This window comes from Numenius arquata, chromosome 11, assembly GCF_964106895.1.
Source record: "Numenius arquata chromosome 11, bNumArq3.hap1.1, whole genome shotgun sequence".
NCBI lineage: Eukaryota > Metazoa > Chordata > Aves > Charadriiformes > Scolopacidae > Numenius > Numenius arquata.
In genome coordinates this window covers 36,994,851-37,017,130 of record NC_133586.1, presented here as the reverse complement: position 1 = coordinate 37,017,130, position 22,280 = coordinate 36,994,851, and the positions used below count along the sequence as shown (strand labels likewise).

General features: G+C 46.1%; 2 protein-coding genes across 6 annotated transcripts in view; one reads left to right on the top strand and one right to left on the bottom strand.

Moving 5' to 3' along the window:
• CYFIP2 (cytoplasmic FMR1 interacting protein 2) overlaps positions 1-20,905 on the top strand; it is a 44,679-nt gene extending 23,774 nt beyond the window's left edge. For all 5 annotated transcript variants that reach the window (XM_074156668.1, XM_074156667.1, XM_074156669.1 and 2 more), the window contains 9 exons: positions 226-313; positions 8,878-9,021; positions 10,529-10,619; positions 11,329-11,459; positions 14,606-14,678; positions 15,192-15,286; positions 19,275-19,513; positions 20,026-20,173; positions 20,738-20,905. In XM_074156668.1, coding sequence (XP_074012769.1) covers positions 226-313; positions 8,878-9,021; positions 10,529-10,619; positions 11,329-11,459; positions 14,606-14,678; positions 15,192-15,286; positions 19,275-19,513; positions 20,026-20,173; positions 20,738-20,905 — 1,177 coding nt within the window. The remainder of the gene's footprint in view (positions 1-225; positions 314-8,877; positions 9,022-10,528; positions 10,620-11,328; positions 11,460-14,605; positions 14,679-15,191; positions 15,287-19,274; positions 19,514-20,025; positions 20,174-20,737) is intronic.
• On the bottom strand, positions 1,121-1,783 carry FNDC9 (fibronectin type III domain containing 9). Its single transcript, XM_074156566.1, has one exon. It carries the CDS (start codon positions 1,781-1,783, stop codon positions 1,121-1,123), a length of 663 nt encoding a protein of 220 aa, XP_074012667.1.
• Positions 20,906-22,280: the final 1,375 nt, after the last annotated feature.

The window sequence follows — 22,280 nt, the reverse complement described above, 5'->3', positions numbered from 1 at the left end:
TTGCCTGCCCCAAATGAGAAGAAACCTCATCTTTGGTAGGTTAAACTGACATTTTACATAACCAGGAGATTGGGGCAGGAGTTTGCATGCCAGTTCAGGTAGCTGAGGTGCTGAATTGCTAATTAGTCTGCAGCTGCAGTTCATCCCAGACTGTGCCCTATCTGCACGCAGCACAATTAACTGGTCTCTGACCGCTTTCTTCCCTGTCTCCCGCGCCCACCACAGGTTTGTGAGGACAGCAATCCCCTTCACACAGGAGCCCCAGCGGGACAAGCCAGCCAACGTTCAGCCCTATTACCTCTATGGATCCAAGGTCAGTAAATGAGCCACAACAGCCAGAAGGGGTGGATGTTGGAAGTATTTATTTAGGAAGAAAGAAATGTAAGAACTAGTTCATTAACAGAGTGGCGGGTGCAAATGTGCAGGGTCACATTGCTGTGTAAAACCAAAAAGCCATGCAAGAAGCAGATTCAGTGTGCTTTTGCTATTGCTTTCCCATACTCTTCTCCATAACATGCCTATGTCAGGAGATGCTGACACTGCTCTGTGCTTGGAGTTGGCACCGAGACCAACTCGCATCCATGTAAACACGCAGAGAGAGCGAGTTGGAGTTCCTTCCCAAGGAAGGTGCCGCTTCAGGAATCCCATTTGTAGTTCAAAATGGGTACTACTAAAATACTTGTGTGTGCAAACATAGACTACTTAATACTGACAAAAATCTCTCTTGTCAGCTGCGATGGCTGTTTGTACAAGCGTTATGAGGGCTTGGGGTGTGATGCTCAAGTGTGAAACTGCTTGAGTGGAGTTTATTTCTTGTACACGTTGATAGATGACTCTGAAGTGAACCTACAGCACTGATGCAGATTAGCTAATGACACTACAGTCAGCCGAGCCTGGCTGTTCCCAGAGAGCTGGCTTGGGTTCTTTTTAAAACGAACCCAGCAACTGAGAATATTTTTGTCACTTGACAAAAATCTTTCTCCCTGCGACCAGTGTCCCCACCTCAAGTTCTACCCTGGGACAAACAGCCCCCATGGACACACAGACAGTCTTGTTGGCAAGAGCTGGGAAAGGACAGCACGAACCAAACCTCTAAGCAGGGTCTGCCTTTGTTTTGCTCTCATTGAAGGCCATGCTGTGGTAAGATGGCCCTTTTATCGTCGCTGGTTTTATAGGAAAAAAAGCAGTGGGGGGAGCTATACGGACTCTCCCTCATGAAACTGGAGCTCCTCATTAGCACAGTGGTCATGGGGACTTCCAGAAGCTCCTCTCTCAGTCCATCATTCAGGGGCCCCTCCGGTGAGCTGCTCTCTTCTCCCACTTCTTCGGGGCTGTCATCAGGGTGCTTCAACCTCGCAGCCCGGTGGCACTGTGCAGACCAGAACTGCAGGCAGCCGTAAGCCAGGAGAGCAATGAAGCAGAGGAGCAACAGGCTGCTCACCATCCACATGGAGGTGGTAGGTTCATGCTTAGAGCCGCCAAAAACCAGGGGGGTTTTGTCCAGAGTGTGGAAGGTGGTGCAGTGGTTGCTGGAGGGGTAAGAGTTCTTGCATGTGATGCAGAGGATGTAGATGGTGGATGGCGTGAGTCGGTGGAGGACGAGGGAGCTGAGGGGGTGAGGAACTCGCTCCTCACGGTGGAAGTTTTGGCGTAAATAGCCGGCAAAGACGCTGTTCCAGTTGGGGCGGTACATGACATGGTAGTAGTTCTCTGGACAGGGGTTGTTCATGGCCCAGGAGACGGTGGCGCTGGTGTAAGTGATGTTGTGCACTTCGATGTTCATTGTGCCCCTGAAATCAGATGCAAGGAGAGGCTGATTCCTGTACAGGCTCAAGACATCACAAAGTCTTTCCACCAGCTTTACTGGCCCTTAGATTGGCGCCAGGACTAGGTGGCTAAAATTACAGAAAGTGAATCCTGCTGGTGACCAGACTGCTATATCACCCTGCTTCATAGCCAAAAAAACCCAACTGGGACATAGGACATAATTTATCATCTAGTTAGATCTTTAAAAAAATCTCTTCTTTCCGGCTGGTTTTCTATATAGGAAGTGTTTTCAGCTTTTTTGTTTCCCATGGAATAGAAAGGATACTGCAAGTGTGATTAACATAAACTGATCATGAACTTACTCCAGCTTGCCTTGGTTTCACAAGATAGATATTTTGCCAATAGATATTTTGATTTTACACCTGAATGCCATTTTTAAAGCTGCCTAATGCCTACTTCACTGGCTTAAGTTGTTACTGCATTTTCTGTACCTTACTTGTTGCTTAATAGAGTATAAACTCTTTCTGTTCTTGCAGCATCTCACACTGTAATATCAGGATATTAAATGTGAAATCGGAAGGTTGGTGAAATATAAAATCAATGCCTTTAGGGAAATACAAATATATGAGTAATAAGTACAAAGCTTTCCCCCAGATAAAAGACACTGATCACTAACAAATTACTGTTTAGCAACAGCCACAAATCACTTCAGTACATCGTTTCTTTAGATCTCCAAAGGGCGCTCTGCTTCATTGCAGGGTTATCTTTCCCAGCTGGCTGAGTGCTCAGAGCAGGAGCTGCATGCAATAGAACCTCTTTCTTTTTTTCCTTCTTTCTCTCTTAGTCATTCCTTTAATTCACTCAAGAATCAGCTCATCTTAACGACTCTTTTTACTGTCCTTACAAGAAGAGCAGAACAGCACACACACACACCCGTCGCTGAGCCCTCCCAGAGCAGTCTCTTACCTCCCCGGGCAGGTCGGCGGTGGCTCGTCGGTGCCGGTGAGCAGCGTGGCCACTGGCGGGCAGCGCCTTCCCCTCTTCCCACCGCTCGCCTCCCTCCTGCCTCTGCAAAATCCCTTCACCGCGCGCTGCCTCGTATTATACCCGTCTGGGGCTCCGTCATCTCTCACCATGGCAACCAATAAGAAAGGATGGGCAGGCATCTTCGAGTGATTTGGGAATGTTATCCCTAAAAGCTTTTGCCTGGGAGAAGTATGTGTCTCTGAGGTGGAAAAAACAAGCCAGGTAGTTTTGTTTGCTGGGTTGTTTGGGGTTTTTGTTTTTTTTTTTCCTCTGTCTACAGCCTTCCATCAAGACTGTCACTACCCCCCAGCAGGGTCTGTGCTTAGAGACACATTGGACATGCTGTGAAAACTAGGATCCTGGCCTGTGGTACCCATTGATAGTTTAGCACTCAGGGGCTTTGTCTTTAATTCTCTGATCTCTTGCACATTTAAGCTACTGATTTAAGCAAAAGCCAGTGAGCCGTAGATTTTCATCCCTGATGCCCAGAAATGTCCACTGGCTTTTTAATTTTTTTCCAAGCTGTGTGGTAGGAGTAGGAACTGGGTTTTCAAAGACCTCGACCTCCTGCTGACCCCTGTGGGATTAAGACAGGCTCTTCTTTGAATGCCCCTGCCTTATAGACAACTCAGGGATGTCCCCTGTCCATCTGGTGAGAGGGTAAAGCCAGCACCAGCAGCCTTCAGGGGAGCAGCACGAGTCTGTGGCCAGAAGGGGACAGAAGTGGCACTGGGGACACATGTGGCACTGGGACTGGTAAGGAGAGGCTCTGAACAAGTGACTCACTGCTGAAACCAGAATGTGTTTGAGAGGAACTTTCCCGGAAGAATCTAATGCTGCGTCTGGAGTTACTCATTCCGTGCTGTTGCTGGAAAGGTGCTTGCACCATTTTGAACATCTTCTAAATATCAACAGTGATCAAATGATGCAAATTGCATCAGGAGAGGCTATTATTAACCTGGGGAGCATGTGTGACCCTTGCTTTTGATTTACGTTTTGCAGTTCTGGATGGTTTGGGTTTGTCTACCAAGATCTGTATTCTTTTCTGTCTCCGTGAGTGAGCTGCAGCTGCCAGTGAGCTGAACACTGGGAGCAGAGATTAAAATAATTATGGGCAGGGATGGAAATGAAAGTGCTCCCAGGTGGCTTCCTGCTGCTTACACGGTTCGGTCCTGCTTACAAGAGCAGGGGGATAGAGAGCTCTTAGCTGGTCCCATGCTGTGAGTAAAGTGCATCCTTGCCTGCAGGGAGAGATCCTTGGATACAAATCCGTGCTTCAGAAGGGTGGGTTACACAAGGTGGTAACGTTTTCATGAGAGAACTGCTTTCTTACGGCGTTTGGGTTGTTGAGTTTAGCAGTGTTCACAATTGCTTTGAAATTAAATTTCAGCTGTTCACAAATAAGATGTGTTAGCAGGAAAACAGGAAACTGAGAAAAAGAGGAATAGCTGGACTAGGCCAGCAAAGGGTCCTGCTGACCTTTCTCCATGCAGTGATTAACCCCGCTAGCTCAAAGGAAACCGCAGCAAAGCTTTCAGTGATGTTGGTGTTACCTGCTCCCAAAATCAAGCTTGGACCAGTTTACCCTGTTGATGAGCTTGAAAGTCTCATTTCCCAGGATGAGAAGGTGCCAAAACAATGCCAGTACCAGGACTGCTCCAGCACTGGTGCTCCCCATATCTGCAGGTGGACCCAGCTGTGGCCCTGCCTGGGACCCCTCGTTCCTCGCTGTAGGATGCAAACCGTGGGTGTGCTCCTGCAGCCGGCAGAAACTGAGCCATTTTCTGCCATTCAGCAACTTATAAAACACAGCAAGTCTCCGACAAAGAAGCTGCAAAATTACCAGCAACCCACTAATTACTGCTCATTAACCACTCTTAGCTCTGTAAATGCTTTAGCTTGAGCTTCGTTTATGTATTTTCATGAGCGCTTCGGGTTTTCTTGGCACTGCTGGACCCAGGGCCCACACTTGCTCCAAATCCCTGCTTCCCTCCCCTGGTTGAATTTGCCCCCCCCTTTTTTCACGAGCGTGCCGGCAGATGTAACCTGAAGGACGGTGCGTGCTGCCGGCGCTTGTAAAAATAGTGCGGCATGTGAATGGGATGGAGCTGCTCTAATTTCTGCTGCCGTGTCTGCAGCGACGGCACAAAGCCGTGGTCCCTGCAGGAGGTGTTGGCAGCAGGCGCTGCTGATCCCCTCCAGCCGCCCCCGCGGGCTGTGCTACCTGGCCAGCCGCGGCCATCGCTTGCTGTAAATCACAGCAGCGTATATAGTCCTTGAAAATCAGTAGTCGGTACAGCAAAGCATTATGCTGACACAGAGAATATATACTGACACAGAGAATATATACTGACGCAGCCTCTATTCACAGAATATACACAGACACAGTCTCAATACAGTGTATAAGCATCCCTGCTGCATTGTACATGTCCTGTCCATCCCAGCGAGGGAATATGTATTTTTTTTTGGATGAAAGTCGTAGCTGAAGATGGTAAAGTTTTATTAGGGAGACTGAAGGTTGCTTGTGGCAGGGGAAAGAACCAGGCCGTACTCAGGCTGTTTCACTTAGAGACCTTCCTCTGACATTTCTGGTCAGAGTTGTTTTTCACTTTCTCAGACACCATCTCAGCTGTCACACTGAAGTTAGGTTGGCCAGGAGGCTGGAGGAGTCTTGGGCTGTGTGCAAGTCCTTTTTTGTCTCTAAATATATTCCTCTTTCATTAGTTCTTCATTTTTCCAAGGGGGTCTGGCACAGGAAGCATTATCTGTCTATTATCTCTCTCTCTGATCTATTTTATCAGATAAAACCCTCTCTGCCTTCCCTCAGGTGAGCTCAGACAGGCCTGGGTGATGGCCAACAACAAGCTCAAAGACATGGAAATGATAACTGGGTTTTGTTTTGCTTCATTTGCTGCTGAATCTGTTCCGCAGCATCCCTGATAACCTCATGAGCTTCCAAAGCTCCCACGTATGGATGGCTGTCCCTGAGACCTGGGAGCAGGGGGGGACACCTGGGCTTGGTGGGACACCAGGAACTCCGCCTGGCACTGCAAACCCCAGCCTGCCTGCACTCCCAGCCTCCCGTCCCCAAAACCTGCCTGTTTGGCCCCAAATCAAAGGTGGGGCAAACCTCCGCAGTCTCTTCGGCAGCTGCTGCTCCTGAGAACAGCAAAAAACTCTCGAGATGGGGGGCTTTCCTCCTGCTCTCCGAGGGGGTGGGAGCAGCCGCCCAGCACGGGGGAGCAAGCCGTGCCATGCAGCCAGCTTGTGCCTCCAGCCGTTTTGTCTTAAAATACCTGCAGGTGTCATTTTTTACATCCTACAGTCTTTACCCCAAGCTGCGTATCTCACCCTTAAATGGAGTTATATTTTTAATTGCTGGCAGAGTATTATTATTAGACGCAAGCCTGCTGCTGATGCGCTGTGTGGCTCTGCGAAGCGCTTGATGAACCCACCTCATCTTGCAGACAGGCGGGGATGAATCATCCCGCTCGTCTGCAGCCAGTGCACATCCTAAAATGTGTCTTCTCCCAATCAATCAGACTTATTGCTGGGACCCCCACTTGAGGGAAAAGCCGGCTGGAAAGCTGCTTTCTAGCCCCATTAACCCAGTGAGAGGCGAGGGAGTGCGATGAGGTGGGCGGCAGCACCAGCCGCTCGCTGCCCCTGCAGCAAAATGTCAGCCCCGTTATGGGGAAAATCCAACCAGTTGCTCCACATCTGATGGTGGTCCACCTCAGGGGACCATGGCATGTGCACAGACTGAAGACCTGGCTCCTAGCTGTGTGAGAAGCAAAGAGGCTTCCACAAATGAGTATGGGTTCATGACCCCAGTGAAATGGGGATATTTAGTTCCTCCCCAGTCTGGGTGAACCACTGGTCTGCTAACTGTGGGGAAATACCAGGGTGAAGGAGACTATCTCAGGGTGCAAAGAGCCATCTCGGGGCCACCTGGCTCACCCCTGCAGCACAGCCCTGGCTTCCCTCTGGGATGATGCTGTCGGCCATTTGGCAAATGTTACAGACGGGCGTCACCTGGTGTTTAAGCAAACACATTTTGGAAAACAAAGTATTGCTGGTTTTCACATGTATCAGTGTGTGTATCTTGTGGCTTTGGATCATTCTCTTCCAGATGGATTTTTAAAGACTTGGTTATCTAAGGATGGACACACAAACCTAAGCAGAATGCTCAAAAGCATTTCTCGTAACAGGAGCTGGCATCCAAGAAACTTTGAAAGTAGATTTCCATCTGCCTAAATAATTTTTTAACTCTGGCCAGTGCTTACTCAGGGCCCTTTTGTTCAGTTTTGATGGGAGAGAAAGTTCATGCACGTTGTGAATGAATGCACTACCGGGTCCCCAAGGAAGCCTTTCTGTACATAGTAGTATTAAAGGGGTTTTTGTCATCTACCAGGACCAAGAGGTGAAATTGTACTTCAGCAAAAGCAGGGGACTTTCTAACTGTGTCATCTTTCCCTAGCTCTTTCAAAGAGAACTTGTGAATTAGAGAAGGCAGTAAGCTGCTGGACCAGGGCAGCAGGGCTGTTACAAAGTGAGGAACAATTAACTAATTGATTAAAGCAACTGACAAGTCTGTGAAAGTGCAATCAGTACATCAGTCCAGTGAGATTCTATATCTGAGAGCAAAAGAAAATACTTTTCAGCTTCTTAGCAAAGGACTTCACTTTGTAACTCATTAGTAACTCAAATGAGGTGTTAAAGTAAATCTTGAGGAAGTGAGTCAGAATTGGAGGACAACCGAAGCCTTCAGCTGGCCGTATCGCCATTGCTGGGAGCGGCAGTGTTGGAGGATAGACAATATTTTGTTCCTGTTCTGCTGCTTCAGTGCTTGCTCCCTTTCACCCTAAGCTCCCTTGGCCCCATTACTGGCAGGGAAGGGAATCCCTGGAGAGTGGGGTCAGTGATATCTCCGGGGACGCAAGCTCCCTGCTCATGAGGATGCTGTGTGCCTCTGGTACGCAGCGTTTGCACAAGAAGCGAAGTCAGCTTCGCACAGTACATTGGGGATACAGCTTGATTTGTTTTCTTATCTTTGTTTAAGAAAGATCTTTCAGTAAGCAAGAGCCAGGGGTTTATCTGTGTTTTGCTGGAAGGGGCACTATGTGCCAGAGTCTTTTCAAGAATATGCTTTTTTGCTGTTTACTGAGGATGCAGTTGTTATAGGTGTTGTGGGGAGGGACTGCAACCTATCTCTGCTGGGCTGAGTCACGATGCCAACATTTCTAATGCAGAGCCTGAGACCAGCATGCGGTGTCTTAGCTAAATCTGATTTTCAGTATTTTTTTTGCAGATCACACAAGTGAATTAATTCCCCCTACTTCTGTTTCCCTCACGCCAAATGGATCCTATAAATGTTCCAGTGCATAACATTGCAGCAATTTCCACATTTCCAAGGCTACACTGATAGAGCACATTCCTGGAAATCACCCTCTGTTTTCTGCTGCTAAAAATTTTCTGGGGGCCAGAACCCCAGGTACTATTCTCCCTAGACCAGGGTTTTTCACAGTCCCACGGGCTTGTCTCTTAAGTACAGAGGCTGACATAGAGCTTTGCAGGATGCAAAAAAGATCTTCTCCATGTCTCTCCCAACTGCCCTTAGGCTCAGATATTGCGGTTCCTACTTTTCTTAATAAGCCTCATTTAAAGCAAGTGCCCATAGAAAAATAAGCTGTCTGGTCACCTGTATATAAAGCTTTTCAGTTTAGTAGAGAAGAATTTGGGTTTGAAGAGGCAAAGGGCTAGTGAACTGAAATCCCTGATTGGGAATGTATGGGAGAGTAAATTACCTTGGAAATAGAAGTGGTGTTGCTACATAGCAGGATAATAAACCTTGTGATGTGACAGTGTGTTGAGATCAGAATATGTCTTGACTACATAGGAAGAAAAGCAATCTCCTCTTTGCCACAAGAAGTAGAAGAAATGGGAATTCTCATGGTAGTATTGTTTCTCCTTCTCTCTTAAAAGTTATTTGAAGTGATGGAACATATTAATGTGATAAGAGAGTTACTTACGGGTCTGGTAAATGCTCCTGTCTTAACTGTCATTATGCTTTTAATTTTTCAGCCTCTCAACATTGCCTACAGTCACATCTATAGCTCCTACCGCAATTTTGTGGGGCCGCCTCATTTCAAGACAATCTGCAGGCTTCTTGGCTATCAAGGGATCGCAGTGGTCATGGAAGAGCTGTTGAAGATCGTCAAGAGTCTGGTAATTCTGAGCCTAACCCTGGTGATGGAGAGACCTTAAGAGGTTCAGGTTGGACAGTCAGCCTGGCCTTTGGGTTCACGATGTTCACATCTGGGCACCTTCATGTCCCTTGATCCACACTGAAACGCATTAATGGTGTGATTTTCACTGTTGTTGAGGAATCCCACTGGTTCCCACGAGATGGTGGAGTGATCACCCACCCACATCTGAGGGTGGTGGAGTTGGCGCACTGCTTGCTAAAAGCCACCGGGAAGGGATCAGGTGGGACATGGCACTCATGGTCCCTCAGCACTGCCTGTGCTGCAGTGTAGGGGGACCTTGAAGACATGTGCTCATGCTCAGCAATAGCACAAGAGTCTGTAGCACTGGAGAGCTGCAGGAAAGTAGAAAGCAGGCAGCAAAACTGATGAAACCAACTTTTTGAGTCTTTGTAAGAAAATTCCTGCTATAGGTGAGTCTTTGTTCAAGCCATACTGTCCATTTCCATCAGGTATTCCGAAGCCAGGCTGCCAATTGCCCGATCTGCTTTCTAGTTCTCTCTTCTTTTTCAGAAGATAAATTTGATGTCTGCAAGGAAATGATCCCGTGTGCTCCCTAAGGGCACTAACAATACAAAGCATTAAGGAGGAGGGAGGGAGTGTGCAAAAATGTATAATTTTTCAGATCATGCTTTTCTACCAAAAAAGAGACGATTTTCATTCATTATGAATATTTAAATTCTGTTTTGACTGCAATGATGTCATTTTGAACTTGTCTAACAAAGCAATGTAAAATTGAAAATCTCAAGCGTATATCCAGTTTCTCTGCTGTAAAGCACCATAGTTACTGAAGATGTAATTTGTGTCACTTGAAAATGCTGTAGCTGGTGTGCAAGATTAGACAGCATTCAGCACAAAGACAAAGCTTTTATGTTTGGCTAAATAGTGTTTAGTCCATCATCCCATATAATGCATCTACAGGGTGCAGGTATGTAACTCCAAATGACAGCAAGCACTTTTAGCTAAAAAAGATAATTTTCTCTTGTCCATATAAGTTAAAAACATCAGAAACTTGTTCTACACACATGGAAATTCTTTTTTTAAACTCTGAGTATCTAGTGATCATTCCTCAGGTGGAAGGAGCATTTCCTGTGCTGGGGAATGACTCCTTTAGCAGCTCTGGTGAAATGCTTTTTGGGTTAGGAGGACAAGACCACCTGGATCTAAGGCTGAGCCTTGTTTGGATTTCAGCTGCAAACAATGCAAACACAGCAAGCTTTATTTTGAAGTTGAAAATCCCTGTGGCTGTGATTTATTATTTGGGAGGAAGCTGTAAAAGCATTCTAGCTCCGTGCACTTGGGCTGAATTTTATATCTGGGTGACATCCAAATTAAGCAAGTTCTTCTTGGACACCAGCTGAAGTTCCATCCTGTGCTGTGAGATGTGGACCCGTCCACAACCAGCCTCTTTCCAAACCGACACTGGGAGAACCCGTCATTCCAGTTTAACCTCCCTTTGTCTCCAACAGTTACAAGGCACCATCCTGCAGTATGTGAAGACTCTGATCGAAGTAATGCCCAAGATATGCCGCTTGCCAAGACATGAATATGGGTCTCCAGGTGGGTACCACAGGCAGATGCATAATGGTTTGAGCAAGAGCTCACCCACGTGTTGGTATAGCATTTACTCAAGCACACACTAGTAATTAAACAAGGTTCGGCACATAACATGCCAGTGCAACATGCAGCCAGGCTCACAGAGACACACTTTCAGCTGCTTTGCTACTGACACTGGAAAGTATAGGATTCTTTTCCAGGAAATCTCCTGTTAGAAATTTCCCTTTGAACGCACAGGTTGACTGATAAGGGAATGTCTCCTGGTAGCTTATGTTTTGTTTTCAGGATTTTGTAAGCTTTTGTTATTGTGGGTTCACTGATATTTCTCAAAAGCTCTACTTAGTTGATGCAAAGCTTTTTTGCAGCATGACTGCAGTCAGCCATTGAGCTGGATGGGGAAACTCTGTCTGGTATCCATGAGCCAGCACCAGGACAACCACTACAGTCTTGAATCTCTTTTTTCCTCTGATTAGGAAATCCAAGGACTTCATATTAATTACTCCCTATTTCCCAAGGGTTACTGAAAGCAGGATAAGACACTGCATGCCAGTTCTCCCCAGTGCCAGTCTCCGTTTATCCATTTAGCAGTTACAGCCTGCAATTTGTGATTAAGGAAATATCAGGCACTGATTGTCTTTTTAGCCAAGTTATCGGAGGGTGATTCTGCTCTCACTGTTCTGACTGTCCTGACTGTCCTTCCTTGTCTTTTAAGGAATCCTGGAGTTTTTCCACCATCAGCTGAAGGACATCATTGAGTACGCAGAGCTGAAGACTGATGTGTTCCAGAGCCTCAGAGAAGTGGGCAATGCCATTCTCTTCTGCCTCCTTATCGAGCAGGCTTTGGTAAGGCAAAACCCCCTGCACCAACAGATCGTACTTGAAATTGCCAGCTCAAGAGCATAAGTGGAAGTGGGTTCTCCAGCAGAAGAGTTTGGGAAATATTACTTTCCAGCTTCTCATGTGCTCAGGGTCTCTCTGGGGCTGTGTTATTTGGGCCTGTGGGCATGTCCATGGGGATGGTGTGCACTGTTGGTTGGTCACTGGTATCTGAGCTGAAGGAGAATCTGAATACTGGAAGATCTAGATTTAATTCTTGGACCCAAAGCTACCCCATGTTCGTCCTTCTCAGAAATAAAACCAACTGGAGTTTATTTCTAGATTGTAAGCTCTTTGGGGCAGGAATCAATACTTTTTTTTATGCACATATTTGCACAGTGAGAAGTAGATTTGAGCCCTCTGCTCTTTTGGGGTGCCAGTGCAATAAAAAACCCTATCACTCTAATCGTGATAAGGATAAAGCCATCCAACAGGAAGGAAATCTCAGAAAAGCTGATGATATATTTGCTATAACTTATCTTCACTGAAAACTTAGCTGGAGTGACAACCTGGCACTTCCCCCTGCACAAGTGTGTTGTACATGCACAAGTCTCAGCCTCTCAGCTCATGTGATGCCCTTTCTGGTATGGGGCAAAGGCTACGGCTGGGTGCCACACGTCTTCTTAGCTTCTAGTTTTTCACACAGTAAGTTTACTTCATAATGAATTGATCTCTCAGTTTGGCCTAAAGCCAACTGAGGAGTGTTCAACAACACAATTTTACATTAAAAAATGCATATTTCATGTCATAATGGTTTTGGCAGGATTGATTTGGTTTTTCCAGAAATATTTCAGAAAGACTTCCCTAGTATAAGATGGGATTTCCAAGCAAAGCCAGAAGGTTTTGTTCAGAGCAAAAACAGAAGAAAGTTCAAAGATTCCAAGTTTTATCCAACCATAGAGCACAGGGAAAACTGAAAATCTCAGCATGTCCTCAAAATGGGTATTTCTGCCCTTGCCTTTGCATTTTAACCCAAGATGTAGAGACTTCTAGTTCCTGATATCAAATATCAAACATATTCAATGAGCAGTAGTTGCATAAAATTAAGAAAACTAGAGAGATGTATATTACCTAGCAGCTTGGCTGTTTTTTACTATAATGACCAGAGTTGCCAGCTAGGTCCTGGCAGTTTCTGTTCCTTTTGTGGCTTCATCACTGCTTTCTGCTGTTCTCAGTGTTGGATTTTATGCTGGATGTACTGCATTTGCCTTTTCCGTCCTGTCTTTAAATGGACGCTTAAGGGACACGTGGTGGTTTCTTTTAGAAATCCTTCATTTCAATGCAAAAATGTTCTTCCAGTCCCAGGAGCTGTACATCAGCAGGATACTGGCATTTTAGAATAGCAGAAAATAAGGAAAAGAAGACGGTTGAGAATTTAGGGGGCCCTTTAGGAAGGCTGCCCATCGAAGTCCACATCTGCCTACTTTTTGTGTCAGCCAAAGTCTCTCTCTCTCTGATCCCCAGTTTTTCCACACAGAAATAGATTCAGAATATAAAGCCATTTTACACGCAGCAGGCACTGGTTCTCGCTCACTGGAAGATGTCAGATGCGTAGAGACATCAACGTAACAAGATTTTCCCTCTAATGGAGCTCTTATGCAGCAGGAGCAATTGCTTTTATGGTGAAGTTATCTTCATAGCTGTCAGAATGATCTAAGGCTGGTGGTATTTGCTGGCAGAGACTGCTCTAGTGAAGTATGCGCAGTCTGCTCCATCCTACCCCCTTCTTATTGTTTAAATTTGAGGAATGAGGGGCTGCTTGGGACTGAATTTCTACACAGAATTCTTACTCGCAGGTAATGGGCCTTGGGCAGGAGATCTATTAATAACATGACTAATTTGGGGGCAGATATCAGGTGAATGCAGGCTGCAAATGGTGAAAATACTCTCTTTATCAGAGGGAAACAGCAGTGAAAGAACACTCATCTAGGAACAAATAGTGTTTTGCAAACAAAATAACCAAGGTGATAGGCACACACCGGCAGCGTCAGCATCTCTCTGCCCATGGAGGGACCCCAGGCTGTTCCTGTCCCTCCAGCACTGTGTCACAAACTGCACTCCCACAAACTCGCTCTCATCCCAGCATCCATGTGCCAGTACAGCCTCCTGCAGCTTCACGCTACACTGTCCTCTCCCTCTTGGCTGGAAGGCAGGGTATTCACCCGTGCATCCCAAACAGACCCAGCCGAGTCATTCCATCTGGCCCCCAAATATCTTTTGCTGCTCTGTCATGACCTGCTTTCGAGTGTGTCTAAATCTCTACAGTAAGCTCAGAACTGAAAGCATGACCTAGAACTGGACTTTTTTTTTGTAGGAGCCAAGTAATGCCTTGTTGTGACGCAATGCCTCTGTGTTGAACAGCTTTGGTTTCCTTGCTGCTGTTTCCCATTGCAGACTCGTATACGATGTATTGTCAGCCATCGCTCCTCAGTCTCCACCTGCCTATTTCTAGGTTTCTCCTCCTTGTGCATCTGTGTTTGGGGTTATTTTTTCTCAAGTGCATCGGCATGCATTCTCTCAGGTGGCATCTCATGATGTTATTCCTCTCTGGACTTCTGTATTATTCTCCCTGGTGCATACACCACTGGGATTCTGGTCTGACAGCACTGGCTGAGAACACCATGTGAACAACCAGATAATTTCAGATCAATGTATTATGTACCTATTTGCACCAGAACCATGCATAGGTATATTTTGCACGTACACATCCTAAAATAACTACGCCAAAGTGTAATTTCCACCTGGGCACCCTCTGTAAAAATAAACAGCAGGAAGTCATCCGGATAAGATGAAACTGAAAGCTCCATGTTCTTTATTCTGTCTTACTTGCAGTGTTAGTAAGTGGGATGGAAAATAAATATAAAGCTCTGGCCTTGTACAGGCAGGAAGTAACTTACTTGAGTTAAGGAAACTTCCTGGCTTAGGTTGAGAGGTATTTCTTCCAATTTTAGTTCATTTAGGTTCAAATCATTGAAGTTACTACTGAGCTGGGTTGGATTTGAAAAGATGCCGTAGATGTGAATTGTTGTAGTGTTGCCCAGGTCCCTGAGCCATACACTCAACCCCTGTAGGTATTTTTTAACTTACTTTATCTTTCTTTCTTCCTGCCTCAGTCCCAGGAAGAAGTTTGTGATTTGCTGCATGCTGCTCCCTTCCAAAATATTTTGCCCAGGGTCTACATCAAAGGTAAGAAGCTGAGAGGGAAGCAGTGGACAGACTCAAAGGTCTCTGCCCAGAAGCTGTTTCTCTCTCATTTCTGCTGAGGATTAGTTCTGGCCCTGCTTCCCCCTCGAAATAGATAAGTGGATACAGCTAAAAGTCAGGTGGAAACAAATGCCAAGGGTGCATTTTCTGTAGCCTAGTTACAGACTGAAACCTTAGTCAGTTTGGGGGTTCCCTTAAGGTTTTAAAGCCATTTTTCAGCCTCTTTGGAGAATGACAGCATGAAATGTCCATCTCAACAGGATTGATCAGGAACAGGAACATGCTTTTGGACATGTGTGATTAAGCTGCTGCTGAGACTGCAATCGCACATCCCTCCCTTCTCTGCATCACTGGTTCCCTCATTTGCTGTCGGTTTGGCTCATTGATCCAAAGTCTCGTTGGATGGTTGCTGGGGGGCAGCTCTGAGCAAACTCGGCGGAAATTGCGGGTCTCCACTTCCTCCTCTCATTTCACTGTTTGCTGCTCGCTTGACAGAAGGAGAACGCTTGGAGGTGCGCATGAAGCGTCTCGAAGCCAAGTATGCCCCACTTCACCTGGTTCCCTTAATAGAGAGGCTGGGCACTCCGCAGGTAAGGATTTCATTGAAAGGGATGACTGTTGAGAATTCATAGCAGTCCCCAGATGGCCTGTGTGGCCTTGGGAGAGTGATCCTATTTTTATTTTTTATTTTTTTTTTTTTTTTTTTCAAAACATCAATCGGACAAGAAAATCAGAATCCTTGCCCTAGCAGACACTTTGAAGGGAAATTTGTGAGCAGGTCCAGAGATGGTGTGTTGCTGCCTCCGGTCTGGAGTGCTGGCAGGGAGCTGTAAGGCAAGCATGCTAGAAGCCAGCTCTGATTAAGAACAACTCTGAAAAACTCTTCTCCATTTTAAAAAGATGGAGAATCCCTGGGGTGGTTCAAGGGAAGCTTTGCAGGGCTGTCCCTGACTCGACAAATTACCATCGCTTTTGGGGATCCCATTTCAGGGCTGCAGTGTGTTATATATTTAAGCTCATCCTTGTCAAGGAATACATTGGAGAATGGTTTCCTTCCTAGCACATGCTTAGAGCTTCAGCACATGCTTAAAATTACAGCTCCATTTAAGTGTCTTCTTGAGGTGGGTCTCAGTTTGGAAAAGATCTCTTGTGCAGAAACTGAGTACTGTTAAAAATATCTCAGTAGACTGATCAATGAAATGGGTAAATTTGAGCTCCGTTGATACCAATAGCCAAACTTCCACTGCCTGCTTAGTGGGGTTGATGGGATAAAAAACATTCAAATGATTAATGACTCAACACCCTTTCTCTATAATTACTGCTGAGGGAATGGAACGATCACTCAGTTGTATGAGGTGACAGATCAATGGCAGGCAGGAAGTTGTTAATTTTTTTTCTTGTTTTTCTGATGGATCAATGACATTTTGAACTTTGCTTCATTGGAAACTATATGAAACAAAAAAATTTGGCCATATAACTGAGGGCTTTGTCTTACTTCGTAGACACTTCTCTCACTTCCCATCAGCTTCCTTTTAAAGGAGACACTCGAGAAAAAGAATTCACCTCTGTGTTTTTGTGTCTTTGTGTTGGTCTTTCTATCTCTCCTTCTTTCCATGCAAATTCATCATTGAAATCTGCTATTAGAGTCCACTCGTTGCTTATCCCTGCCATAGTTATGATGATGATGGAAACAAAAAGGTATTTCATGTCCCGCTAAAAATTAATTTTTTCCGTAAACTGTTCCCATATTCATCACACAGGTACAGCTGAGCACCAGATCTTTATTGAGCTCAGATGAATGCAAGAATCACTTTGTATAGGTGCCTCCATAGCTTCTAAGCTTGCTCCTTATGCAGTTTTGGACACACATTTTGGAAATGCAGTTTTGGACACAGGCCATACGGGATTTTTTTCCTGCAGAACGGATAAGTGCCTTTTAGCAACTGTCCAGAATCTGAGCAGAAGTTGGCTGCTAGATGCCTCTCCCAAAAGGTGGCCTTATGCATTTCATCTAATTACATGCTGTGAAGGGGCTGAGCCAGAGGCTGCTGTAGTTAGTGGGGATCTATCAGTCTTTGCAGGCTTTGGGTACTGTTCTTGCAAGTTTGCCAGTTAACAAGCTGTAAAAGAGGTCTGGCACAACCAGATTTGTCCATTGGCAGGAAAACTGTCGGTGATTGTTGTAAATAATTGTTTTACATTGGGAATCCAGAGGCAGTTGTTTCATAGGTTATTCATAGAGAACCGGGGGGTGTGTTATTCAAAGTGGTCTATTAAAGGAATCCTCTCCCTTTTAATGCTGATCATAGGGGTATTTAGTAAGAGATTTTCAAAAGTGCTTGGTTAGTCTAATTTTTTCATTGGAAATAATACAAGCCTTTCATTTTGAAGACAGAAGGAATAGTAGAGCCAGCACAGTGGCATCCTTTGACAATTTATCTAGAGAGCACCTTTCCTCTCCTGATCTTAGAGACCAGACCCCAGACTGAGAGGCAGATCTGGGCACAAGACTAAGAGCTCTCCAGCTGCCTTCACCATGTTAAATATCTACCCGACAGTAACAGTCTTGTGTTGGAGACTGGTCTTAAGGTGATGAATTATAGAACCAAATTCTGTCTGTGAATGTGTGTAACTGAGTGGCACTACATCCTTTGAAAGCCAAGTACATCCCCTTCTAGGTAAAGATTTCTTCAGACACAGTCTACTAAGTTCACTGGACTAGTTTGTTCTCAAAAGTACCTGTTCTATCACTACATCTTAGCAAACAGTAATGCTAGCACCTGATTTATCTGTGAAATAGCTTTACTTCTTTTCTGTCCCCATTTTGCCATCACAGGCTAGTGTGTGCAGATACTAATCCGTACCCCTAAGAGCTTGGAGCAGGTGAGGAGAGTAAGTGTACAGCCTTTAGCTATAAAAACAAGCTGGATAAAATAAATGCTTACTTGCTAAGCAAACACATACAAGTGCATGCCATGAAATTGGTGATATCATTCCTGTGTTTAACAAATCTAGAGATTCCAGACCCGATCTGGCCTCTGCACAGCAATACAGCTTTCCCTTGATATTTGCTATTAGTTGAACATTAATTGATCCGAGGTTCCCAGAACGTCCTTGAAATTGTGGCACAAGCCGGAATTGTAACGCTTTTAATTTCAATACCCACCAAGCTAAGAATGCTTTAGGTTACTGCCAGCATAAACTAATAGTCAGGAAAGGGGATGTGCAGGGATATTCATGTATTTTTAGAGTGGAATAAAGATCACCCAAGTAAACCGAGCATAATTCATGTTCTTAATGTCTGGCCAGGACATGTGCCTGCCCGTTGTACCAGATGCTCTGAGCCCCAACCGTGATTCTGGTTGGAATGACGTTTTTATAGACATTACAGGGACAGCTGGAAACAGACCAAATACTTAAAAACTACTTAAAGCTCCGGGAAGTCCTCTGGGATAGGCAGGCGGTCACTAAATGTCACGCTTGCTCTGCATGGCTCTTCCAAAGTGGTGAGAAGGGGAAAAGGCTCTGCCTGAGGGGCCAGGGCGCCATGGCAGCCACTCGCCTCCCGGGGTGAGCACGGCAGAGCCAGAGCCTCCCGCAGCCGCTGGCACGACTCCAACAGCACTCGGCTCCCATTTCCCATGTTAGTTTTGGCAGCCCTGCAAAGAAAAGTCAGTAACACCGCTGGAAATGGCAAGAAATGGGCAGCTAAGAGGATATCAGGGCAGCGAGCAAACTCCACGCTTGCACCCCAGCCCCACTCAGGGGGTCAGTGCTCCCATGCCAGGATGTGTCCCTGCTTGCATATTTAAAATCCCCCCTTTTTTTTCTCTCGGGAGGAGCAATGGGGCTGAAATGAAGTCAATTCTCTTTTAATTTTCCTCTGGTGGCAAAGCCAAATGAACTCCACCCAGTGGAGCCATTCCAGATTTGTACACGTAATTCTGAGTGGGGATGTCACTGAAATTCTCCACACATGTGAAGCTTCCACATCTGGAAAAAAATATTATTTTACTTTCTTATAAACACAGGTTTTCCAGTATTAAGGTTCCAGTGGCTTCTCATATTCCTCAGAGCTTTTTAACCCTACCTGCAAAAGAAACCAAAAAAGCCATAGGCAATCTACATTTTAAAGAGATGATGGCAATGTCCTGGGAAGCAAAATGTCCCTGTTGTCTCCTGTTTTATTTTCATAATCTGCGGAAATCATGAAATTAAACCCAGCAACACTGAATAGCACTAATAGAAAGGAACAGCGTGCTAGCAAAATTAAGGATCAGTATTTCTGATCAGAGCTTCGCCTTCAACTTTTGTTTTCTGACGTACGTAGTTATTTCAAAAGATACTTAGGTTGGTGAAATATAACTAAGCACAACATTAAGTCTTCTTCTGTTTGAGGGATGAGTATTCTCTGGTGGGGAGTGCCATGGGAGCAGCCATCAGAGGTAAGGTTGGACCTTGCATGGGATGTGTGTTAACTTGGAAAGAGCCAGGGAGACCAGGAACCATTAAGTCCAGTGAGAGGGTACATCTGTATCACGTTGTCACTTCTGTTTCTTTGGTTGTCCTCCTCCTCAGCAAATAGCCATTGCCCGGGAGGGTGACTTGCTGACCAAGGAGCGGTTATGCTGCGGGCTGTCCATGTTCGAGGTGATCCTGACACGGATTAGGAGCTACCTGCAGGACCCAATCTGGCGCGGGCCACCCCCAACGAATGGGGTCATGCACGTGGACGAGTGCGTGGAGTTTCACCGGCTCTGGAGTGCCATGCAGTTTGTGTACTGCATCCCTGTGGGCACCAACGAGTTCACTGCAGAGTGAGTGTCCGTCAGTCAGCTCTGCCGTTAGCACTGCTCACGAGCTAGCGGGGCCGGCAAGCCCCTGAGATGCCCTCAGCGATAGCTTCAGCCATTGTAGAGGTAGAGGGGGAACATGGGTCCTTGATGAAAGGACTTTGTTGTGCATGGACACAAAGAAATGCCCAGAAAGCTTTCTATCTGAACAGCTGGGGAAAAGAGCAATGTAAATGGACATGCCCAAGGTGACATGCAGAAGGAGATGGGTAGCTGGGCCAACAACCCAATTCAGAGGTGAGGTCCTCATCCATCGTACCCTGTGATTCACCCTGCACAGCCTGGCCCTGGTGTAATTCTGCATATCTCCTGCTGAGTTCATTTTCTCTTGGTGGACACCTACTTTCTAGGAGTAGGACTGAACCTGATTTCCCTAGGAATTCACCAAAGAAAGTTCCTAGTACCATGGTAGGACTTCTCTTATCTAAATCTATCCTGTCATCTCTCCCCATCCCATCACCTTGTCCTCCTTCCAGGCAGTGCTTTGGAGATGGTCTAAACTGGGCGGGTTGCTCTATCATTGTTCTCCTTGGACAGCAACGGCGCTTTGACCTCTTTGACTTCTGCTACCACCTGCTGAAGGTGCAGAGGCAGGACGGGAAGGATGAAATCATAAAAAATGTGGTAAGTTGAAGGGTGAGGTCCCAGAGGACCTGAACCAGCACACTTCTCTCTGTTTTCTGTCTTGCTTTGTCCAAACTCATAAATTACAGCTATGCCCGGTGTTAACCTTATTCAAACTGGACACACTTGCTGTGAGATTTCCATCTGCAGTCTCAGCAGAGAGGCCAAGGTTTTAATTGGCTTGACAGTCAAATCCTTTTTCTCCCAAAGCTTTTGCTTTCTTCCTGGGGTTGGGAAGCTGGAGCAGAGAAGCTGGTATTTCCAGTAACCATCCTGTGATCTCACTGGCTTTATCAATAAGCGACTGGGAGTCTAGACTTCAGATCAGTTAACTTAGGACCACTCACTGACCTTGTTAATGCTCTGCCTTGAGTCATCAAACCCTATAATGAAGTGAGTCACCGGTCCCTGGGAGGTGCTAAGTGGAACTGTAACACGTGTTATAGCCGCTTTGCTTTAGCAAAGATTTCTCAGCAGCAGGGCAGACGTACTGGTACTTTCTAGTGGGTCAGATGACATAAGACTCTCTTCATGTGCTGTTTTTCTCCCTCACCATCATTCCAGCCCTTGAAGAAGATGGCCGACAGGATCAGGAAGTATCAGATCCTGAACAACGAGATATTTGCCATCCTGAACAAGTACATGAAGTCAGTGGAAACAGACAGTTCCACAGTGGAGCACGTGCGCTGCTTCCAGCCCCCAATCCACCAGTCGCTGGCCACCACCTGCTAGTGTGGAGACGGACCCCGCAGGGGTTGGGAAGGGAGAAGGGACTGAACCCAGAAGAGCTGTGAGGGGTAAACTCAACAGTGTGAGACCTGGCAACAAAGACTGGGTAGGCCTACTACACACGAGGATGCATCTTCCCATCCGGCCCTGTTTGAGTGCATGTTCTTCTGTACCATCCCTGTGATCGGTTTTACTTGTAGCTTTCAGACTTGGGGGTGGGTGGGGGCGGGCGGGCGAAATGTGCTTTTCTTCCATGAAGTGGTCCGGTTTTTCCCTGTGATTCATCCAATCGAACACATCACTCTGAAGCCATACTGCAGCCCCAAGGGTGGGGGTCCTGGTGGAAGAGCTCCGGGCTTCCACAGTGCTGGGAGCCCGCTCCCACCACAGAAACAATGGGGTAAATTGATCCCCCCCCATGACATGGGCCACCAGCCATGGAGCAGGAGGGTCTGAAGACAAGCCCCTAATCCACTTGCTGGGGGAAGAAGGGATGAAGACAGGATGTCACCTGTGGCAGCAGCCTGAGGATCAAGTGATGGGCGCAGAGGAGCCATGCTGGGCTGGTCTTGGATGGCTGCGTGCCCCAGGCTGGGGCTTGCTTCCTGCTCTCTGCCAAGTCGTTGGCTTTTCTAGCATCTTTTTCAGGGAGCTTTGGCACAAGGATTTCAGAATAGCAATGATGTAGTTGCCAAATAACTCCTCAGCACTTCGTAGCTGGGGAAAGAGAAAATGGCCTGGCTTTTTCTCTGCTATGGGACATCTACTTATTTTAATACAAAGGGTTCTCCCCTAAAGACACATCTTCCATGGACTAAAGATTTCTTACAGACTACAGAAAAGGCTGCATTCATGTGAATGTGCTCTTGAACTTATTAATTTGGGTGGAATTAATCACTGGTCCTGACAGGAGACAGGTGTAGTTACCTTGACCATACGTTATCTTTGATCTTCAGCCAAGGATGAGAGCTGGGATGTGTAATTTGTGTATGTTCTGGGATGCTATTTTCCCTTGTTTTAGTGGCACAGCGACCAAATATCTTTAATCAGAGAATAGTGACTATCAGCAGGGCTTGGAAACTTCCCATCACTCAGAAATGATGTGATTATTTAGAAAACGTAAAATGCAGGATAAGCATTAAAAAACCCCCAGAATTTTCCAGGCTCAAAAGCATTCAGAGGGAACACTGGAGTTTCCCACTCAGCTAATCTAAGATCCCTGGATATTGAGAACAAATTCAGTAGGAACTTTAAGGAGAATTTCGTAACTCATGGTCTTCCCTGCTTCCCCTCAGTAGTGTCACTGACGTGATACAAGAGCTTGTGCTTGAAGTTAAAGGAGATCAAACCACATGCTCCAAGAGAAAACGATGCTAGC